At 41.3% G+C, this 23,932-nt stretch overlaps 1 protein-coding gene across 1 annotated transcript; it reads right to left on the reverse strand.

The window, feature by feature from the left end:
- Positions 1 to 117: 117 nt before the first annotated feature.
- PTH2 (parathyroid hormone 2) lies at positions 118 to 23,009 on the reverse strand. Its single transcript, XM_082274074.1, has 3 exons — positions 22,879 to 23,009; positions 15,437 to 15,562; positions 118 to 637 (listed from the first exon to the last, which is right to left on the reverse strand). Exons 2-3 carry the CDS (start codon positions 15,544 to 15,546, stop codon positions 190 to 192), a joined length of 558 nt encoding a protein of 185 aa, XP_082130200.1. The 5' UTR covers positions 15,547 to 15,562; positions 22,879 to 23,009; the 3' UTR covers positions 118 to 189.
- Positions 23,010 to 23,932: the final 923 nt, after the last annotated feature.

The following is a 23,932-nucleotide window of genomic DNA, read 5'->3' on the forward strand; positions in this document are numbered from 1 at the left end:
CCATGTAAGTAATGTAACTACAGAGATAAAATGTGATTATTTCAATGGCCTTCCTTACATTATAACATTTGCCACAAATGATAAAAATTATAGAAGGTGTACACATGTGGACACAGCTCACAATGAAAAGTTGAGATTTTTTTTTTATTGTAATTGAATATATTTTTGGAGCACACGCTGTAGAGCTGGTTAGGTGGAGTTCACTACCAGCAGTTTCTGCATGTATGAGTTGAGCCACTTCTGTCTCTCCATTGCAGTGAGCATTTTGCTCTTCTCTCTGAAGGCAGCATCGTCAGCCACCACAATGCTCCTTTTATCCAGATCTTCATTTGCAGGCCAGGGAGGAAGCCACCTCTGATCAGATATTGCACTTTTGAACTCATCATCGTCTGGCAATATCTTTTTGGCTATCTCATTAGATCCAAACAGACTCTGCCTGGCAATAGGCTGCAGGAGTAACTTTCTGGCTCTCTCTTCAGTGGGTTCGTTGGGGAGAACATTCGATGTTAACATTCTAAGACTCCAGTTGTGTAATGATATAGAAGGGAGCTGCTGTTTCCAGGAGTCTGGCCCAGACATGAAGGGGTTTATCTGTTTATTATTTATTGACTGGTCAGAAAGATCTCTTCTCCAAAGTCTAAAAGAACAGAACAGAATAATAAAATACATAATTGACATTTGTGATTACAATACAGAAATAGTTTTATGTACGAAATGATATAACAAAAAAGATGATATGTATGGTATATTATTAGATTATATGCCTCCAGGATGTAGATCAATATACCTTTTGCATCTACAGTGCCTTGCAAAAGTATTCAGGCCCCCTTGAACTTTGCGACCTTTTGCCACATTTCAGGCTTCAAACATAAAGATATAAAACTGTAATTTTTTGTGAAGAATCAACAAGTGGGACACAATCATGAAGTGCAACGAAATATATTGGATATTTCAAACTTTGTTAACAAATAAAAAACTGAAAAATTGGGCGTGCAAAATTATTCAGCCCCTTTACTTTCAGTGCAGCAAACTCTCTCCAGAAGTTCAGTGAGGATCTCTGAATGATCCAATGTTGACCTAATTGACTAATGATGATAAAGAGAATCCACCTGTGTGTAATCAAGTCTCCGTATAAATGCACCTGTACTGTGATAGTCTCAGAGGTCCGTTTAAAGCGCAGAGAGCATCATGAAGAACAAGGAACAGGTCCGAGATACTGTTGTGGAGAAGGTTAAAGCTGGATTTGAATACAAAAAGATTTCCCAAGCTTTAAACATCCCAAGGAGCACTGTGCAAGCGATAATATTGAAATGGAAGGAGTATCAGGCCACTGCAAATCTACGAAGACCTGGCTGTCCCTCTAAACTTTCAGCTCATACAAGGAGAAAACTGATCAGAGATGCAGCCAAGAGGCCCATGATCACTCTGGATGAGCTGCAGAGATCTACAGCTGAGGTGGGAGACTCTGTCCATAGGACAACAATCGTATACTGCACAAATCTGGCCTTTATGGAAGAGTGGCAAGAAGAAAGCCATTTCTTAAAGATATCCATAAAAAGTGTCATTTAAATTTTTCCACAAGCCACCTGGGAGACACAACAAACATGTGGAAGAAGGTGCTCTGGTCAGATGAAACCAAAATCGAACTTTTTGGCAACAATGCGAAACGTTATGTTTGGCGTAAAAGCAACACAGCTCATCACCCTGAACACACCATCCCCACTGTCAAACATGGTGGTGGCAGCATCATGGTTTGGGCCTGCTTTTCTTCAGCAGGGAAATGGAAGATGGTTAAAATTGATGGGAAGATGGATGGAGCCAAATACAGGACCATTCTGGAAGAAAACCTGATCGAGTCTGCAAAAGACCTGAGACTGGGACGGAGATTTGTCTTCCAACAAGACAATGATCCAAAACATAAAGCAAAATCTACAATAGAATGGTTCACAAATAAACATATCCAGGTGTTAGAATTGCCAAGTCAAAGTCCAGACCTGAATCCAATCGAGAATCTGTGGAAAGAACTGAAAACTGCTGTCCACAAACGCTCTCCATCCAACCTCACTGAGCTTGAGCTGTTTTGCAAGGAGGAATGGGCAAATATTTCAGTCTCTCGATGTGCAAAACTGATAGAGACATACCCCGAGCGACTTACAGCTGTAATCGCAGCAAAAGGTGGTGCTACAAAGTATTAACTTAAGGGGGCTGAATAATTTTGCATGCCCAATTTTTCAGTTTTTTATTTGTTAAAAAAGTTTGAAATATCCAATAAATTTTGTTCCACTTCATGATCGTGTCCCACTTGTTGTTGATTCTTCACAAAAAATTTACAGTTTTATATCTTTATGTTTGAAGCCTGAAATGTGGCAAAAGGTCGCAAAGTTCAAGGGGGCCGAATACTTTCGCAAGGCACTGTAATTAACATGGGGTTTCCATGTTAAAGGGGATGTATATTGGTTTTGCACATTTATTTATCTTTATCCTAGGCAATGCTAAAATACATTTAGGCACCCCTGGATCATCACAGAGTAAGCCCCACTGCTAACCATGGTGAGAAGGCTAATCACACTGATTGGGAATGTTACAGTGATAATACTAAAAGCTGCTTCTACACATGCTTGGCAATGCATCTATGTTTATTTTAATGTGAAAAATCTGTAGATTTTATTGCACGAGGGGATGTGCTGCTCTTCTGCTTTGTTTTCTGGTATATGTATGAAAATTATATCAATATTAATATTTTCTATTCTCTTTTGTGAGTGGAATTTGAGGCTTTGCATTTGTATACATATTTCCTCGCTTGCTTAAAGCAATGAAAAGCTTAAGTTGTATGGGCAAAACCTTTTTTGTTTTGGAAAGAGTAGGGAACACCTGTCAAGTTTTTATTGCTTATATTTATATTAGCATCAACCAATTATCTCTCTATTCTGGAGATACTGGGGTTGACATACTAAAAGCAAACAGGCTCTTCATTTTGCAAGGGGATTTTCACTTTGTAATAGCATTTTCCCTTTAGCCTAGTGAATGAGGTGAAACTCTGCTGACTCCCATCATCCAATCATGTGCAAGCAAACATCTTTTTTTTTTTTTACTTTCCTTGCTTGTGAGTGATTATTTTTCGAAAGCTGAAATTTCTTGGCGCATCATGGCAGATCACAATGGGTTGTGGCTCCACCCCCACAACCTGATAGGACTGATTAACTAAAAATCAAAGACAAACCCGACTCAAAACATTCTCCTTTTTGTCCTCACCTGATCAGGACGGGAGTTGTGCAGTATCCCTTACTGTTTGTGGCTCAGCCAGGTCCTTCCTGTACAGCCTCTAAATTAGTTATATCGTTGGAGCCCAATTCTGGTGGTCTGGGGGCATAGTTCAGCCTCAACTGGGTGGAAGTCCTTCCTGTACAGCCTCTAAATGAACTTTATGGTTGGACCCCCATTCTGGTGGTGCAGGAATGCTTTAAACAAGCTTTGGCGTAAGTGGCAGTACTTTCCCTTTACTTTCCACATGCTTTTAACTTCTTTTCTCTGTTTGTCAGTGCTTTCCTGCACCTGCATGTGCTGTGGTCGTTTGACATTTCCAAGATAGATGCAGCAGTGCAAGTACACTCTAAGCACGAAAGGCAGGAAGTTATGTGGCCACTGTGGCCAGTTTCCTGGCTTGCCCTTTTCCAAGATGGTGATCTGAGCATGCTCAGGCACTGATGTGATCTCTAATGGCCAAGGGTACCAGTTTAAAATGGTTTTAAGCCTTTTCTGGGTAACACATGGTGGTGTTCTGTACTCATGCATGCTGGATGCTTATGTGGTCATTGTTTGCAGGTATGTTTTCCCTTTCTATGGCATTTGCCTGCACTGCTTACGCTACTGACCATTACACATTTTTTCCTGCACCCTCCCTATTGCAAGTTAGTTCCCATTGTATGCTGCCATGATGCACCAAGAAAACCGAAAATTGTATACTCTCCTTTCCCTAATTTTCCCTTCATGGCAGCATTCATATTCCCACCCAAATGGTGAGAGTAAAGCCCCGTACACACGTACCGATCGTCGGCCGCAAAGCTTCGGCCTACGACCGATCTGCCGATTGTAGGCTTGTTAGTATGATGCCTCCGACAGCCGACAGCGCACATTCGGCCGAAAAGAATCTGTCATGCAAGCATTAAAATTTTTGTATGCCGACACCAGAGCGGCCGATTGTTCGCCAGTCAGTACAGATTTCGGCCGACAGACCGCAGATTTGCAAGACTGGGCATGCTCAGAAAAGGAAAAACACAGGGAAAGTTAACCATTACATGACATCACTTCTGCAGTCGGCTGTAGTCGGCGGACAAAATTCTTGTGCAGTCTTTTGCACTTTTAAACAGACACGACAGCCCTGGACAAAAGACGGCCGATCGTTCGCCGACGATCGGTACGTATGTACGGGGCTTTACAGAGAATGCTGCAAGCTGGGTCTGTCTTTGATTTATAGGTAAACAGTCCTATCAGGTTGTGGAGGTAAAAACACAATCCATTGTATGCTGCCATGAAGATGCACCAGGAAAGGAAAATTACAGAAGGGTAAGTATAACATTTTTCATTTTTACAACATTCACTAAACTAAAAGAAAAGTGAAAACATCTGTAGTTAAAAATCCAAGGATTGTGGTAAAATAAAAGCAATTATTATCTGTTTGATAATCCTGTAGGTAAGCATGTACACTTTTCAACTGTCTGCCTGAGGCAAGAAGAATTAAAGTGGTATTAATTCGAAACAACAAGCAAACGTTTAATATATTCCTGTATAACGATTCTCAGGTGTGATGGCTGCATTCGTTTTCTTTTTTAGGCTTTCTTTCTTTTGTTTTTACCTTGTGATCCAACAGAACAAGCTGTCCTGCAGATGCAGCAGTGAAGCCCCGTACACACGTACCGATCGTCGGCCGACCGATCGGCCGTCTTTTGTCCCCGGGCTGTCGTGTCCGCTGAAAAGTGCAGAAGACTGCACACGAATTTTGTCCGCCGACTGCAGAAGTGATGTCATGTGATGGTTAACTTTCCCTGTGTTTTTTCTTTTCTGAGCATGCCCAGTCTTGCAAATCTGCTGATTGTCGACCGAATTCTATACTGACTGGCGAACAATCGGCCGTTCTGGTGTCGGCATACAAAAATTTAATGCTTGCATGACAGATTCTGTTCGGCCGAATGTCGGCTGTCGGAAGCATCATACTAACAAGCCGAAAATCGGCCAATCGGTCGTCGGCCGAATCTTTTCGGCCGACAATCTGCACGTGTGTACGGGGCTTTAGAAGGCTGAGACAAATGATTTACTACTGGCAGGGCGCATACAATGACTATCTTTTATTTGTGTAAAACCGTTATACAAAAAGGAACAAAGCTGTTGCTGCAACTGCTTACAAAGTGTTAGCTGGAGTTTGATTTCAATTTGTTAGTGTATCTAGATTTGCTAGTACATCTAACAATCCTCTCCCCCACAAGACTGACAGTACTGCTGTTCAAAAGTGCCCCTGTGCTCTTTCATTCAGAGTGGGGGCATTCTAACACAGGAGATGTGTTACTTGCCAGATAACCAGAAAACAGAGAGTGTAGGCTTTAATATGTAGATGTATAGAAAGCCCCTGCGCTATCACTTGGAGAGGTGGTATATTTTCATTTGTTATGTCACTGATTTATTGTCACAATAGTGTGTTTTTCACGTCTATATTTGCATCACTCTATATTTTGTAGTTATATTGCAAGCACTATATCCTGAATTTTTTTTATCCACCTCCATTGTGTTGGACAAGCACAGCTTTATCTCCCACTATCTAGGCTTTAACCACTTAAGGTATACGTCGGTCGTGCGCCTGCAGCTAGGGGACGAGAGCGCACCGCCGCCGCCGCCACGCTCCCGCCCCCACTTGGCAGCGGGGACTTGGAGCCACCTGCCCTGTGCATCCAATTGCCGTCTGTCACCCGCTATCATTCCCCGCTGAGAGAGAAGGAGGGGCGGCTGTTGTAAACACAGCTGACCGTTCTTCTTTCTGGAATGATCACAGAGTGCCTGCGATCCTTCTATGTAGGATTACAGGTCTCTGTGATCATTTCACAAGCCATGCCCCTCCCCCCCACAGTTAGAATAAGTCCCCTAGACTCACATTTAACCCCTTGATCACCCACAGTATTAACCCCTTCCCTGCCAGTGTCAGTATTACAGTAACAGTGCATATTTTTAGCACTGATTACTGTAGGTATGTCACTGGTCCCCCCAAAAGTGTCAAAAATGTCAGTTAGGGGTCCGATCTGTCCACCGCAATGTCGCAGTCCCGCTAAAAACCACAGGTCGCAGCCATTACTAGTAAAAAAAAAACAACAATAAAAATGACAAATCTTTCCCATAGTTAGTAGACGCAATAACTTTTGCGCAAACCAATCAAAATACGCTTATTACGATTTTTTTTACCAAAAATATGTAGCAGAAAATTGGCCTAAAATGTTAAAAAAATGTAGATTTTTTTTATTATTTTTTTTGTTGGGAATGTTATATAGCAGAAAGTGGTTAATATGGCTTTAAACAATCTCCTTTCAGTAAAAATCACACCCACATGCAGCTCTGCATGCTGGTATAAAATCATCTTACATTAGTTAAGCCAATATTTTTTGCCTTTACTTACAATTGGGCCCCTTTTTACACACGCCGACCGTTTGTCCGTTTTTCATTTATCCGTTGATGGATGCAAAACGGACATCAATGCATCTTTATGGAAAAATGGATTTAAAAACGGTTGATCATCTATTTGTAACAGTTTACATCCACATCCGTCAACATTCATTTTTTTGAAACGGAACAAAGCCCTATTTTTGTTCCATTAAAAAAACAGAACGGATGACAAACGGATGCAAACAGACAAACATCATTTTTTGAATTGGTAGTGGATGTAAAAAAAAAAAAAAAAAATGCAGAGCAGCTGATGATAGGCTGATGTAAACTTCGTCTGTTTTTTCTTTGAAAAAAAATGTGACTGAAATAATGAAATAAACGGTCCGCATGGTAGGGTCCTTTCACACGGGCTTTCCGCCCGGCAGAATCCATTTTTCTCAGCGGGGATCGATCCACTGTGTAGGTGGAGGACCTGTCTTTCTCCACTCACTTTGCTGAGACGGACCTGTTAGAGCCTCGCTCCCCTCTTTGGGAGATTAGAAGAAAACGGACTGCCTGTCCGTTCTCATCTGATCCTCCAGACAGACGAAAAGTAGGGTTTAGATCCATCTGGATTTCAAGGACAGGATCAGAACGAATAGCAGCGGGTGTCAGTGATCATGTCACCACTGACATCCGCTGCTCCATAGAGGTGCATGGAGTATCTAATCAGGTCCCTCTGAAAAATGGACAGGTGGACCTGATCGGAAAACCCGTGTGAAAGTATTTCCAGTTTCCTGGTTTCTTTAGACACTGGTGATGTAACCTTGGCTTCATTTTGGAAAGTTCCCGTAACATGTTTCATGGGCAGAGTTCCAGGAACTGAAGGGAAATGGATTTATCTGCTCTTAGAGGAAATGGCAATTGTGAAAACAAAAAGGGGGAAGAGCAAAATGAGGTATGAAAAAAATAAAAAGCCTGCAATTAGCTAGAAATATCTGTTTGTAGACTGCCATTACTAATAATTTTCAAATGAGCCTTTCTCACAAAGTTCCTCTTTAACCACTTGCCGACCGTCGCTATATGCGGCGGCGGTCAGTCCCTCCCAGGCAAAGTGACCTACCGGTACGTCACTAGCCTGGGAGCCAATAGGGGGCGAGCGCGCGCCGCCAAGGCGCGCTCTTGCCCCCGCTCGTTCCCTAAGCAGCCCGCGCGGTCACTCGTGATCGTCAGGTGGAGAGGGAGAAAGGCAGGCGGCTAATGTAAACACAGCCGCCTGTCATTCTCCCCTGTGTAAAAGCACAGATCATACGGTCCTGCTATGTAGGACCGTTGATCTGTGCTGTTACACACACAGTCACATCCAATTACAGTTAGAAGCACGCCCCTAGGGACACACTTAACCCCTCCCTCTCCAATAAAATTAACCCCTTCCCTCCCAGTGTCATTTTTACAGTAACAGTGCATATGTATAACACTGATTACTGTAGTAATGTCACTGGTACCCCCAAAAGTGTCAAAAATGTCAGTCAAGGGTCCGATCTGTCCGCCGCAATGTCGCAGTCCCGCAAAGAAAAAAAAATCCCAGATCGCCACCATTACTTGTTAAAAAAAAAAAACAATAAAAATTACAAAAATCTTTCCCTTAGTTAGTAAACGCAATAACTTTTGCGCAAACCAATCAAAATACGCTTTTTGCGATTTTTTTTTTTACCAAACCTATGTAGCAGAAAACAAATTGGCCTAAAATGTTAAAAAATTTAGATTTTTACATTTTTTTTGGGGGGGGGGGGGGGATTTCATATAAAAAAATGTGAAAAATCCGATGGGTTGGCGATGCCAATCACTACTCTCTCGTGACCACCCATTTTACCGCCCCTTGTCTACTAACCCTCACGATTTGCTGTAGTTACAGTTATTGGTCATGCTCTGTTACCGAGCTTTGTTTACACTACCTCGCATTATTCTGTATGTCAAACGTTGTTACTCACTTGCATTATTCAATAAAATACTTGAAACAGAAAAAAATTTGAACAATGTTGTTATTTTTGTAAAATTGTCGCTCTTTTTTTGTTTATAGAGCATGATCAAAAAAATCGCACAGGTGATCAAATACCACCAAAAGAAAGCTCTGTTTGTGGGAAAAAAAGGACGTCAAATTTGTTTGGGTACAGCGTCGCACGACCGCGCAATTGTCCGTTAAATTCACGCAGTGCCGAATCGCAAAATAGGCCCTGGTCAGGAAGGGGGTAAAATCTTCCGGGGCTTAAGTGGTTAAGCTTGTACAAGCAATGAACTGCAGAATCCAACTTCAGCATAAACAGTATAAATCGCCACTGTATTATTAGTACACTGAGAAGTAATCTTAGGCCCTGAATGAATCCTATGTAGCAGTTCCCTCTGTAATCTGATTTAGAAAACCGGAAAATCATTAAAAAAAATGCATATGTAGCACCCTCCTAGGTAGGTGCTAGTGAGAGAGAGTATGCTCAACAGCCAAAGACCCTATAGCACATGTGCTCCTGGCTTTTATACAGTATCCCATAATGCACTGAGACAGCCAGTCTCTACCAATCATTGGGACTGAATCAAAGCCTGTACTGTACTAGACTGTATTAAAGTGGTTCTAAACTGACATTTTTTTTTTAAATTGTACCTACAGAAAAGCCTAAAATAAGGCTTACCTGTAGGTACAGTGAATATCTCCTAAACTTGCATGGTTTAAGAGATATTCACACTGTATGCAGCATGTGACATCACTGGCGCATGCGCTTTGAAAGTCCGGTGTACAAGGGCTCCTGCACCCACTCATTTAGCCGGAGGCCGCAATTCTGGAAGGTGAAGATGGTAGCCTTGTCAGCAGTAGCAACACACCGCTGGAAATCTTAGTTTAAAAGTAAGTCTTGCAAATATTTTTTTTTTTTTTATGCAGCCGTTTACTACCACTTTAAATAGGTGCTAGTGAGAGAGAGTATAGTTTTTGGCTCTGTCTGCCTATCAGAGGAGCAGCAGGAAAATCTATATTGCTTTCTTCCTACCAGAGAGCAGGATCTGTGAGTTAGGTCTGCTCAGTGTGCTCAGTGTGTGATTCATTGGGTCTAGATAGTGTTTTCACACTGGTCCAATAGGGAGACATGTTGGACAGTGGGAGGAAACCTGACCAATGGGTACACAGGCTTTGATACAGTCCCAGTGATTGGTAGAGACTGGCTGTCTCAGTGCATTATGGGATACTGTATAAAAGCCAGGAGCACATGTGTTATAGGGTCTTTCGCTGGTGAACAGAGTCCTGGAGGAAGGGTCACATGCAGTCGGCCTGGGTACCAGATGAAAGGAACTGAACCTAGAGGTCCAGGAGAACTGACTGGAGGGGTACTAGAGACCCTGGAGACCCTAAAAAAACAGTATCGTGAGTACAGGGGATCGTGTCTAGGGGCCTGACCTGAGGGGGGCCACCCCGGTGTAGGAAAGCCAAAGGATGGGTGTCTGTCTATGGAGTGAAAGGGGATACTAGGCGGGTATCCTGAAGATAATCTACCCAACTAAGTCGTCTGTACAGGACTTAAACTAAATTTATCTAATGGCAAGGTGAATCTGCAGCCGGGCTGCATCTCCAGACAGGAGTCCTCATCCATTGTGTATAGTTTAATTTGGAGTATCCCACTCCTCCCTTCTCCCATCCCTATTTAAAATAAAACACCAAAAACAACTACATACCCCTGGACTGTTCATTGACTGAGCCAAGAAGTAAAGTGTTATTTGTGAATGCCAGTGTATTATCCAGCAGTCCTCAAGGGGGGAGTGCTACACATAAATCATAGATGACATTATCTAAGATTCTTTTAGAATGAAACAGGAGTCCTAGAGACTGTATTAAAATGGTTCTAAAGCGACTTTTTTTTGCTTGTACCTACAGAAAAGCCTAAAATAAGGCTTGCCTGTAGGTACAGTGAATATCTATTAAACCTGCATGGTTTAAGAAATATTCACACTGCATGCAGCTGGTGACATCACTGGCGCATGCGCTCTGAAGGTCCGGTGTACAAGGGGTCCTGCACACACTCATTTAGCCGGAGGCCGCAATTGCGGAAGAAAGAAAAGGGGGAACATGGTAGCCTTGTCAGCAGTGGCAGCGCACCGCTGAAAAGCTTAGTTTAAAATTAAGTCTTGCAGTGAATTTTTTTTTTATGCAGCCGTTTACTACCACTTTAAATATTAGTAAGTGTCCTTGCATCACATCTAGTTCACTACATGAGTAGTATAGCCAAAGCTCGTTTTGCACTCTGGTGAACTGAAGCCGCTGTCTGCTGATGTCACAGAGCCCCTGAGAGCCTGAGCCAGCCTCTCCCGCCCTTCTCCACAGCCCAGTGCTCCAGTAAGTGCAGGGGGGCAGAGCAGAGAGCCGATGACTGATAGTCAGTCAGTCAGTCAGTCAGTGATGATTTGGGGAGCTCTGTCATCTGCTGGTGTTGGCGCACTGTGTTTTATCAAGACCAAAGTCAGTGCAGCCTTCTAAGAGGAAACACTAGAGCACGTCATGCTTCCCTCTGCTGACCAGCTTTATAGAGATGCCAATTTCGTTTACCAGCAGGACTTGGCCGTTGCCCACACTGCCAAAAGTACCAGTACCTGGATTAATGGTCATGGTATCACGGTGCTTGATTGGCCAGCAAACTCGCCTGACCTAAACCCCATAGAGAATCTGTGGGGTATTGTCAAGAGTAAGATGAGAGACATCAGACCCAACAATGCAGATGAGTAAAGCCACTATCAAAGACACCTGGGCTTTCATACCACCTCAGCAGTACCACAGGCTGATTGCTTTCCATGCCATGCCGCTTTGATGCAGTAATTCATGCAAAAGGAGCCCCAAACAAGTATTGAGTGTATGCTATACTGTACATGGACAATTTTTTCAGTAAGTCAACATTTCTGAATTAAAAGCCTTTTTTTTTTTTTATTGGTCTTTTGTAATATTCTAATTTTCTGAGATACTGGATTGGGGTTTTCACTACCTGCAAGCCAAAACCATCAAACTTAAAAGAAAGAAATGCTTGAAATATATCACTCTGTGTGTAACGCATCTATATACAATATGAGTGTCACTTTTTTTAATTGAATTACTATAAAAAATTACTTTTTGATGATATTCTAATTTTATGAGATGCACCTGTATATCTGTAAAGCCATCATTCCTGCTGTACCGACATCCTATCTCATTTATTAAGGGCCCAAAAACACCATACTACTCTGGGGAGGTGATCAGGGTTTTTTTGCACATTATGATAGCTTATAACAGCGAATTGCACTGGTATGAGCAGCTATTTTTACTACTGTTGCACCAATACTGCTATTGGTGCTGATATTGAGCATTTGCATGTGTTCTCAAACTTGTGCAAATGCTAGAATACATGAAACCAATACCTTTGGGGTGCGATTTGAGCCCATACAAAATGGGCTCAAATTGCACTGCAATGAATCACATGCAATTCAAACAGAAATGCGGTACGATTCTGGTCTGAATTGCTTGCGGTTTCCCCCACCAACCCAGGTTTGTCAGTGACTTCAATAATATAGATTTATTGGTGATGTGACGGTGATGGCACTCACCGTCACTGGGAGTGAAAGACAGATACTTAATGGACACTGAGAATATGGTTTGGATAACTTCAAATTGGAGAGTAATATTTATCAACAATATCGCTCAAGAAATATGAAGATTTGATCCCACTTTACACTGTGAGACCTTTTGACTGTTGCCATGAAGTCTGTAACACCTGTCACTGGCAGGCTCTCACTATTGTCTGTCTATTGAGGTGTAATGTGAATTGTGTTAAGTCTGTCTGTCCCATTGTTACATGTTAAAGGTATCACATTGTTCTGTTCAGATGGCTAGATAATTAGTTCAGGTTAATTCTATTTCTGTATACAATTTCATCTGCATATGATAATGTAATCAGGCAACCCCTGACCTGTGTATGGTAATCTGATCGGGAGGGGGAAGGCCCATGCTGTATATAAATTCTGTGTGACTGTTCAATAAACAGAGATTCCAGTACAAGCTAAGTTGTCGGCTAGCTTTGTATGTAGGGGGGCTGGGAAAATATGATACCTATGTTCATGACTGGGAGGAAGCCGTATACTGACGGAAGACCACAAGTACAGTGTGGGTCGGAGTTCCGTTACAGTGACTAATATATTGATTAAGGATATTAGCACTATTTTCTGTCTATGTTTTTATTGCTGTCTGTGTCCCAGATAGGTAGACTCAGCCCCCTACTAGTTCTGATGACCACTGTCACTTAAAAGGTGATGGGAGATCCAAAATGTAACATTTATCACTAGCACAAGATAGAAAGAACAGCAGTGTGCAATCTGAGTGTAGTATGTTAACACATTTATTGTGGTGAAAAGATAAATGGCAACTCACATCGTGCCAGTAAAAATAAGGCTCATCACATAGTAAGGGCTTCCGATGGACAGTCTCACAAGAGCAGGGAACCTCAGACCAAAATAGCAGTACTGGGTGGATACACCTGCAGGACCAAGACAACACACTCAGGGTATGGTCTCTTATTCTACCTATCAATTTGGCCAGTTCTCCTATCTTGGTCTGAGGTTCCCTGCTGTTGTGAGACTGTCCATCAGAAGCCCTTGCTATGTGATGCGCCTGGTTTTAACCGGCACCATGTGAGTTGCCATTTGTTTTTTCCCCACAATAAATCTGTTAACATACTACACTCAGATTGCACACTGCTGTTCTTCTTATCGGTTTGCCTAGAGATATTTCAGTCTCTTCAGAGGTACTGCCTCTGGTACATTGAAATCAAGGGGAAATTATCCTGAACACTGCAATTGGACTCTATGAACTTTTTGCTGTCATGCATTGAACTTTATGTACACACAACACTTATTGCGTTATATACCCCATTACTACTGTATCACCAGAACAAGAGGTGAGTAAAATCTTCCAATGAGGACACCAGCTATGATGAAAACTGTCTGAGGGAGAACCCCCCTCCTTTGTAGAGATTTCCTTCAACTTATTGCATCTCCAGCGCAGGAAGTGAAATCTCCTTGCTGGGACACAAACAGGAGTTTTAACCCCTCCCTATATAATGTAAAACAAAAACCCTTTTAACTATATTTACTTTTTAACTACTTACCAACTGCCAGCAGTACATATACTGTGGCAGGCCGACTTTGTCCCGCAAAACGACGTAAGTGTACGTCGCTTCACGGAACCGCTAGTGGGGGCACGCATGTGCCATTGAAGGCGCCATGCACATGCTGATTGGCTACAGGAGGAGCCAGTCAGCGGGTCTAGCGGCTGTGATTGCCCCCGGGCACCCACGATCGCTCCCCGTGGAGACAGAACGGCGGTCTGCCATTGTAAACATGGCAGACTGCTGTTCCATCAGTAATGAACACATGGATCCTGTGTTCCTCTTATTTTGGAACACAGGTCTCTGTGTTCATTCAGCAAGCCCATCCCCCACACAGTTAGAAAGCACCCCCTAGGGACAAATGTAACCCTTTGATCACCTCTGGTTAAAGGTAAGTGTCAATAAAAGGTCCCAATATGTTTTCCTGGCATGTAATATAACTGAATTACAGTTTCTTAATAAAGGTTTCTTTTTTGTCTTCAATATTCATTATCTCTTTAATTTCTAAAATATGATTAATTTTAGTACATATTATTAGCAGCAATAAAGAAAATATCTATAAGGTTGCCATGAATCATGAAAGTGAGACAGATAAACTTTGAATAATAACATTTCTAATGCATTAATAACTTCTACCTATCATTTGAAGAATGAAACCAAAATAATTTAGTTAGATAATAGCATGGAGAAAGGATGAATAATGAAAAAGAAGCTTATGGGAGACATTGTTTTTATTTATATGAATATAATTATGATCTGGGGTTATCGTGTCATGATCATCAGCCCTGTCTATAATAATTTCAAATGTCTGTAATGCAGTGGATACATTTAATGTATTTTTAGTTTATATGCTACAGGTATGATTTCTAACAATAAATTGGAAGAAAAGCTATGCAATATCCCATCTTTAAATATTGCCTTCAAGGAGCCTTTATATTTGCTGCATATCTTTGGAAATACATCTCAATGTAAATATCTTTTTAAATCTTTTTCAAAGCTCCAGCAAGTGTGTCTGCCTGTGCGGGGCCAACAATGCAGCGGAATCCTTAAAGAAGTGTCTTCATTCCACCTGCATCCACAGCTTTCTTGGCTTTCTTGACCATGAGAAGGTTAAAAACAAAAAGCTGCGTAGACAAATAAATTTGCCAGAGATTTGATTTGAGCTGCTGCATAGCCTTTCCCTTCCTTCCTTCCTTCCTTCCTTCCTTCCTTCCTTCCTTCCTTCCTTCCTTCCTTCCTTCCTTCCTTCCTTCCTTCCTGTCATTATGTTGGTTAACCAATAATCTTCCAATATCTTGGAACTTCTCTTGACTGTTAGTCCTTAGATCCACTGCACTGCCTCAGATTGGTGGATATGTCAATCTCTTGGGGTTTGAAAAAAAATCATCCTATTAGACCCCATACAGAGCTGAATGCTGATATCATTTTTGTGAGGTCTGACCAGCAAAACGATGTTTGTCCTCTTCCCTAATTTTTCTGTTGCTTAAAATTCCTATATACCGGTAATAGAATGTCAGAGTATATACAGGAGCCAAATACAAGTTTCTTCTTTGTGGATCCTACCTTTACTCAGCTTTCCTAATATAAAGTGGAAATCCTATCTACCTAAATTGTAGGATAAATAAACAAAACAATACGCTGCTTATTACCTGTTTGGATTCCGGATTGTGGTGATTATGGCTGGAGAGGACAGCACAATGCAGTACCCCAGAAGGACTGTGATCAGAAAGAAACTTCGCTCAGCAGCTCTTTTTTCCATGCCCTGTGCAATGTCACTAAGAAGCAATAAATATTTTTATGTTATATCATGTTATAAAAGTAATACATATTATACACTGATCTCTGTGTATATTATATAGGCAGAAGTATAATTGATTTAGAAAGTCTAAAGAAAGGAAAGAAACTCTACCCAATTATGTTGTGTGTTATGTTACCGTGTTTGAGTGTCTTCTGATGACATCTCTTCAGTGTGGAATCTGAGGGTAGGGTAAGTATATTTTCTAATCTTCTGCACATATACTTTGTTTTAAACAGGTATAATCCTGCATTTTTAGATGGGACACAGTATGTAATATGCCATCCTTGTATTTTAGGACAAAATTGACAACAAATCAGACCTTAAGTCAGAAACTGTCCTTTTGTGTACCTGCCTCAAATGTGGTCTGAATTCATTACCCTCAAATACGTATCTGAGAACAGTTATCCACAAAGCAACGAACAATTGTATTCAAATACTTATTGTAATTTTCCTTTCCTGGCCTATCCTCACGTCAACACACAACAGATTAACATCTCCTCTGGAGCCCAAAGGACTACCTCTTCCTAGCTAAATAAAAGACAGCCCCTCCCCCCAATTCAAGTGTTCGATAACCTAGCCTGAGACAGGCCACTAGGGAGGGAGTCCTGTGCTTATGAGAGGATAGGCCAGGAAAGGAAAATTATGGTAAGTATTTAATAACAATTTTCAGTTTTTCTGGCCTACCTCACGTCAGCACACAATGAGATGTACCATGGCTGAATATAGGGCTTAAGAGAAGACATGAAAAGAGACACTGGCCAAAGAAAAGTTGCTAAAGCCAAAAAGAATTGATCTCTCCTGTTCCAAACTTGCTGACCGCACATCTAGCTTGTAAGGTTGAATGAAGGCCACACAAGAACTTCAAGCTATTCATGTTACATAGATCTTCCAAGAAATCTTGGGATAACCACCCCAAAGGCTGCTGCCCCTCTAGTCAAATAAGCTTGCAACTATTTCAGAGCAAAAAGGCCTACTTCCTACATGCCAATTGAATCACCCTGGAAATCCAACAGCGGATGACCCTTGAGGACCGGATGGCAAGATGAAGAGATTGTCCACTTTCCTCTTTGATAAAGTACACTGTTAGTAACTTGACCATGTGTAAGGAACTGAAGTCTTCCTGCTGTGCATGCAGTGACTCTTGTGCGAAAACTCAGAGGGACTACTTCCCAGTTTTGCTGGAGACTGGATACGACTTTAAAATTGACCTTTGGAGAAAGATGTAGTATCACTAGTTCTGGTAAAAAAAAAAAAGAAAAAGACACAAAAGGGCCCTTGCAGAAAAGTGTTGCAATCGTCAACATCATTCTGTCTTAAGTAGTTGCTGTTGGAATAACTAGTTTTATCGTGAGAAACTTCAATGGAACAATGGAAATGAAACTACTGAAGCCAAGGGTTCTGGTACCAGTGCTCTCAGATCCAAGCCTAAGTGCCATAGAGAGAACAAGGATTTCCTTCAAGGTCATATATACAGTAGATTGCCACCTGCAAGCAGCATCTGGTCAATGGCTTTTCCACCCATCTGCAGCCTGTGAAAGATAAGGTAGGGATTTGTACCTTAAATGGAGTTGTATGCCAGACCAACCTCTAGTGCTGACTGTAAAATGTCAATAATATTGGCTAGAACAGGGAACACAGGAGAGAAAGCTTTTGCTGAGGACATCTGGGGGAGCAGTACAAGCCAAGGCCTTCTCAGTAGGTGGAAAGGACCTGTATGGCAAGGGCTTGTTCTGTCCAAATTTTCAGAAGCCTCTTTATAGTCAAGGCCACCGGAGAGACAAAAATCAAAACAGAAAAATTCCATGGCACTGTGAACCTATCTTGTATGACAGGTTGTGTGTTCAGTGGAGTCTCCCTAAGAACTAGTGCTGGAAAGCCTCATTGGGCCAATATTGGTTTGAATCACTTGTTGAAAAATGCTCTGCCTAACCAAACCTATAGTTGGTTTTGCTTTTCTGGCAAGAAGACCAACGTTAACTGGCTGTAAGTGGCTATCTGCCCAGCGAAAAGTTTCTGTTGCAAGATGTAACAGAAAAAGGCTTCTAGTGTCCCCTTGGCAAGCAATGTAGGCTACTGCTGTCAATCAACTTCACTCCAGCCCCCTTGAAGAAGAGACTGAAAGGCTTGCAATGCTAGAAAAAGGCTTTCTTCTGTTCCAGATATTTGGGGAGTCTGCGCTACACCTGTTTCTTCAGATTGTGGACTCCCCAGCTCCAGAGACTAGGCTCTGCCATCAGAATCATCCCATCTCCTGGGCTGAGAGGCATTCCCTGAAAGAAGCACGGTGGCAATATCCAAAATTCCAGTACTTGCTGAATTTGCATAGACACAAAGATTTTCTGATCCATAGACAGACCAACTCATAGCCAAAATAAGGCTCTCATGAAAACGCTCTCATGTGTCACCTGGCCCAAGGTACCACCTTTGCCAACAAGATCTTCAAAAGATTCCTGGGGCATTGCCAATTCTGTAAAAGGCAGACACCTGAACTGGAAGCGACATCTGGCAAACGCAAATCTCACATGCCGCTGGTGCTCGGCATTGATCGATACATGGAAGTATGAGTCGGCAGGTCGATTAACACGAACTGGTCTTCCAGTTAAACCATCTCTGTGACTGTCTGCATGGACTTTATCTTGAACCTCTTGGTGTTTATGTACACATTGGATTCCTTCAAACTGAAACAGGCCAAAAATGATCCTGCCTTAGGTACTAGAAAAACTGGGGAGAAACGCACTCATTCTATGTTCCTGGCATAATGGTCTTGTAGCAGTATAAATTCATAAACTTAATCTTGCAAACATTTTTTCTTCTGTGATCTGTTAGTCATGAATGAAATGGATTCAGTGGTCAACTTTGGAATTCTCCATTGTAGTCCCACCTAACTGTCTTCTGGACTCACTGGTCTTTGAGGATTGTCGCCCAAACCCTCCAAAAGGAGGCTACAATCTTTAATTTCACTCAGGCCTCCTTGCCCCAACTGGAAGAGACAATTTGGGCGCATCATCATAAGACCTTTCAGCCTTTTTAGCAACTTGCTCTGGACTTGATTTCATATATCCGGTCATTCGCTTATTTACGTTGTTCAGCGTTTGACCAAACAATAACCTTCCATTATAGGAAATGTTGAAGGCTTGTTGGAAGTTCCATCTGCCCTCCTGTGGAGTAACCACAATGCTGTCATTGTACTAGGTCTATCAAAGTATCAACCAAAAGTCATCTGCCAGGTTTAACTCCTCCAGAGACGTGCAGTTTCCAGTCTTGAATTTAATGCCATTTATAAACAGTTTATCTATCGAAGTGAACAATATTGCTTGTTGATAGGCAAAACCTGTCACTGTATGGATTCTCTACAAGCCTGATGGCCAGATCACCACAATTTCTGAGTTTCAGATGTGTTTCTGCATAAGTGTTTTTGATGCATTCCAATGCATTCTCAATGCGTTTTGTGACTATCCAGATGTGTTCAATACAGAAACAATGTAACATTCTACTTTGTTGACTGCATTAGAATTCACTGCACTGGTGTGAACTAGGCCATTGGAATCCAAATTAAACACTGTCCATGCGTTTTTGCTGCAGAATAAAAACATACTGGACTCCATCTGGTGTGAACAGGTCCAGACACTAGAGGGCAGTGCATAAACATGCATCAGCCTTTCTAATTGGATAAAGCTTAGAGAACCTGTTACTGTAAATTCGTCTTCTGGTGATGTCTCTGCCATCCTTTATCAACAAGCTCTTTATGTTCTGTCATTATGGGAAAAGAAGGCCCTTGGAAATATCTGCATGCTTTTTGCAATGGTGGGACATCTGGCCCCCCAGTACTAAAGGAGCCAATGAGATTGAAATCAAAAAGTATGTGCACCTGACCTTTCTCGATCTATCCTTCAACTCCTATGCTCTTTTTGTGTGTTGCTTGTGGCATGGATATTTGCAGCATACTTTCTGCTATAGCCTCCCCAATAGGGCTTAGAATTTTGAACATCCACATCCTTGTGAGGCAATCTGTGCAAATCTGTGCAATTTTATTTCTCTGCCACTGCAGATTGCATGCAGGCCAAAATGCACCCTGAGCTAGCCGAGGCATTTCCTATCATTCTGACAAACGCATGTGAGCCAGTGCCACATGGGGTGCTTGAGGAGCATGAAAGCCACCCTGTAGAGGACTCTGTGGGTTGCGGATTGTCTTGGGCAGGAGAAGATCATTGGCAGGTCTTATGTTTTTTTTTTTTTTTGGAGCGTTTGTGTTGAGGGTTTCTGCTCCTAAAATAATGCAAACCATCATAATTTGCAGTCCTTGAACACTCTTTTAAAAACATGTCCCATGTTGCCCCCCTCCCCCTTTCTTTGCAAGTCTACTGTGCCACTAACAGGTGTGTCAAGCTCATATTTGCACAAAATATATAGAGAAAATCATATAACCTCTCACCAAAAAACATGTACACTGTCTCTTTAGGACTCATCTGTCTTCATCCACTTTATTTTAGAAGCAGCAGCAAGTGAGCTCATGCATCACATCTAGAGGCAGACAGCAGACACAGTCAGAGTCTGAGACAAAACCAGTCAGACCATCAAACCCCCAGGACTACACAGCATAGCAGGGGAGCCAGGACAGCACATCCAGAGGCAGACAGTCCAATCTCCAGAAACACACTGCACAGCAGGGAGCAACAGCAACAAGTCTTTACCTGGCAGGACTGCAGAGGGAGAGAGAATTCCTTTTCCCCGCCGACCTCCAAAACTGTTTACGCCCTTGCTTGGCACCTGGTGGATACTATCCCATGCTGCCCCATCTCCCTGCTAACTGTGACCTCATCCACGGCCGCTCTCAGGCTAAAAATAGAGCAGTGCGGTTCACATCATATACAAAACACGAAAAATCCCGAGGGAGAGGCAATTGAAGACATTGCAGAGCTTTTATAATACCACACCTGTATAATATCAATGCTGTTTAAGCATAACTTTGCCAGCCGCCCGGGCCGCCCGGCACACAGGACACACAGTTTTTAGGAAGGTTTACTTCCAACATTCTGGGTCTTCCAACTCCATGAGAGGCTGAACATGGAGGGGTAGGTTCAGCAGGGGGGATATACTTGCAGCAAACAAAGTACTTACCAACTGCAATCAACAGGTGGCCTGGAGCATGACCAAAAAAGAAGAACACTTCAACTGAGGAAGGGGCTGTCTTTTATTTAGCTAGGAAGAGGTAGTCCTGTGGGCTCCAGAGGAGATGTTAACACATTGTGTGCTAACATGAGGTGGGCCAGGAAATGATTATTTCCCTGCTACTTCTGGCCTACAAATGCAGCTAAGGAATCATAAATGGGATTCACAGAGGCAGTTATTGGCTGCCCAGGGTCCATTGGCGTCAATACTTTTTTATATCACTGCCTCTGTACAGGTATGCACATGAACAGCTCTGACTTTCTTTGACATGCTTGTCCTAGACAACCTGCATTTTCAATAGAAGATTAGCAATGATAGCTCATCATTCTTTGCTTGGTACAGGTTTTGAAATTGTACCACATTAATTATGTAAAACAAAAATCTTAATTACATTTGTTTTGGAAACATAAAGCATTGGAAGAAACATCTAAATTTCTACCTGCAAAAACAGGCAGCTTAAGATGTCCACCGCTTTCCACAATAGGAAGCGCAGAGAGATTGTGCACAACAAAGTACAGTATCTAATAGCAACAAGTTACATTTAATCAATTTAGAGCACAAACAATGAAAGATGCTTGCTGAGTAGTTGCTGTTAGTTAACACATTTGTACAATGCTCCCTATTTTAGGCTATTCTAGCGTTAGAATGTTACCTCTTTAAAATGTTTTGTAAACCTATTAGAAGCCAACAGTATTTCATGGGAACCACTTTTAAATTTCTAAATTTTCAAAACTGTACATTATTATATTTGCCAGAACTGATATAAACATTTTTACTACATAGTAATGAGTTGAGTCCCCCACCAACAACGTTTATATCTTGAAAACTTAGGTAGCAAGATGTTACTACCATATTTCTTTGTTTTCTCCTTGCATTGGATTTTTACCCCTTCTGTTGATTTTCCACCCTTTCTACCTTTCATCCCTTCTCCAAAACAAATAAACCAAATTGGGAGGCTGAATCTCTTTTTGGTCTCAGTCTTCAATCAGTAGATCTTGGAGTGCTGATCTTACCTATAATGCCTGAATGATGAAAGAGGTTGTGGATGAACTGACCCTTTAACTTTTATTTGTAAGATCAAATTATTTCAAAGGTTTTTAAAGACTGCAAAACAAATCAGCAGATTGTCAGTAATTAATATAATGGCAAAGAGATTATTAATAGGTTTGCACAGCACAAGATTTGTAGTACTGAGAATTTAGTACTGAGAATTTAGGCTTGCCTATGGTTGCTTCATAAAGTAATACACTCCAAAAGATATGAAAAGGGGACTTCTAGCATCAACTAAAACTTGTTGTCAGATAAAAATGTATATATGCAATATAGTTACATAGCTAATCTGGTTGAAAAAAGACACATCCAGTCCAGTCCATCCAGTTCAACCAACAAGGAATATATATATATTATTTTTTATAAGCAATAGGACAATTTTGTCATAAATACTGTGGATTGTGGACAACAATATAAGCAGTTCAAATATTTAAAACTATATTAAAATAGACAACTTGTGATTATTATGTTTTATAAAGAGTCAGACCACCTAAAAGTAAATATTCTTATTATTGAATGTTAGACTAGTAGGCTGAATCAACCTCTGGCTTCTTGTATGCCTTTTAAGACTTCAGTGGGGAGATATCTCTATCATTGTTCCTGGCTCTGTTCTTCTTCACCTGTAGGTACTAGGTGCTGTCCCCCACTGTTGTTTGTTCCAACATGTCCTGTTGCACTCCTCTATATTGCAAAACAAGTGGGAAAATCCAATAGGGAGAGTGAAAACCCCCACTCCCCTCGACCACAGGAGGCTAGAGAGCCAGAAATTCTAACAGAGAGATCCTACGAACATATTCCCCAATGGATAAAATATTAAAAGGGATACAAGTCAGTGGCTAATTTTCCAGTCTACCAAACACTAATATGTTTTATAATACTAGCATCAACGTACCATTTGCTTAAAAGAAAATGGAGTTTATGTTATGTATATATTTTTGCACAGGTCTTAGTAATAAATGTTGAAAGAGTGTACCTTCCCTTCTAAGTATTGCTGCAAACATATAAAATGATGTAGTTCAAATATACAATATTATTAAGTATTATTAGTTTCATATTGAAAAAAATTGAGTTTACCTGAATAGTCTATCTTTATCTTCTTGACTTTTTGTCTTGAGGAGCCTCTAAGAAGTGCAATGATTTTTTTCTAACTACACCAGCTCCTCTTTTCATTTATATACACGTAAATATGATGCCGAAATGACGCAAATTTCTTATTCGTTTCCTTATGTGAAAAATTGACTAGGTCACCTCTGCCCATAAAACTCACGGGTCTCTTCGATAGCTCTTCAACATCTATTAGTCCGAGGCCTCATGTTGAGACATAAAGGAGGAGGCAAGAGGAAGTGGATATATTTACTTTATTGGTTGTCTTTATTTCTTTAGCACAGCATATACGGTACAATAGTTAAACTGGACACTTTAATGAATTGAATAATGACATGCAAAAATTAGGTGAGTCTTCTTTTCAAAACCTCAGGAGCGAGACTGGTGTCAGGACTGCAAGTGAAGAATCCAATATTGTGGGTTTTAATTCAAAGTCAGCAGAAACAATGGACCTCTTGCTTAACCCACCTCCTCCTTTTTCTCTTCCTGTTGTCTTGTATTTAATAATACAATATCAAATGTCCAGGAAACTCTATGACCTGATGTGTTGGGGTTAAGGGTGACCTTGTTAAAAATGTAGCTCCGATGGTCTAATTGTTTATGGAACAAGAGCTTGTTAGCTGCTTGGAGCCTAGACATGAGTCACCAGCCCTTCTGACAGATGTGACAACAAGACGTGAAATAATGGCTGCCCTTGTTCTTGAATTTTCCTATCATTAGAGAAGCAAATTTTAAGAATAATGAAGTTTATTTGCATGGCAAAAAAGTTTTTCGTTATCTACTTGAACATGACTTTATTCTGAAAGAGAAATTTGGTGCTCATAAATGGTGTTGATAGGATTTATGAAGCTTATATGATAGCTGCAAACCCAGAAAACACATATAGCAATGTTCTGTTGGAGAGAGGCTATCAATTTGAGTTTTGTTTTTGTATAATGCCTATCGCTTCCAATATAACAGAAGCAGTCAGTATCTTTTTCTGACAGAAATATATGAAATAAATGCACAGTTTGCAATATTTGAA

The sequence above is a fragment of the Pelophylax lessonae genome (genome assembly GCF_965119305.1).
Source record: "Pelophylax lessonae genome assembly, chromosome: 12".
Taxonomy (NCBI): domain Eukaryota; kingdom Metazoa; phylum Chordata; class Amphibia; order Anura; family Ranidae; genus Pelophylax; species Pelophylax lessonae.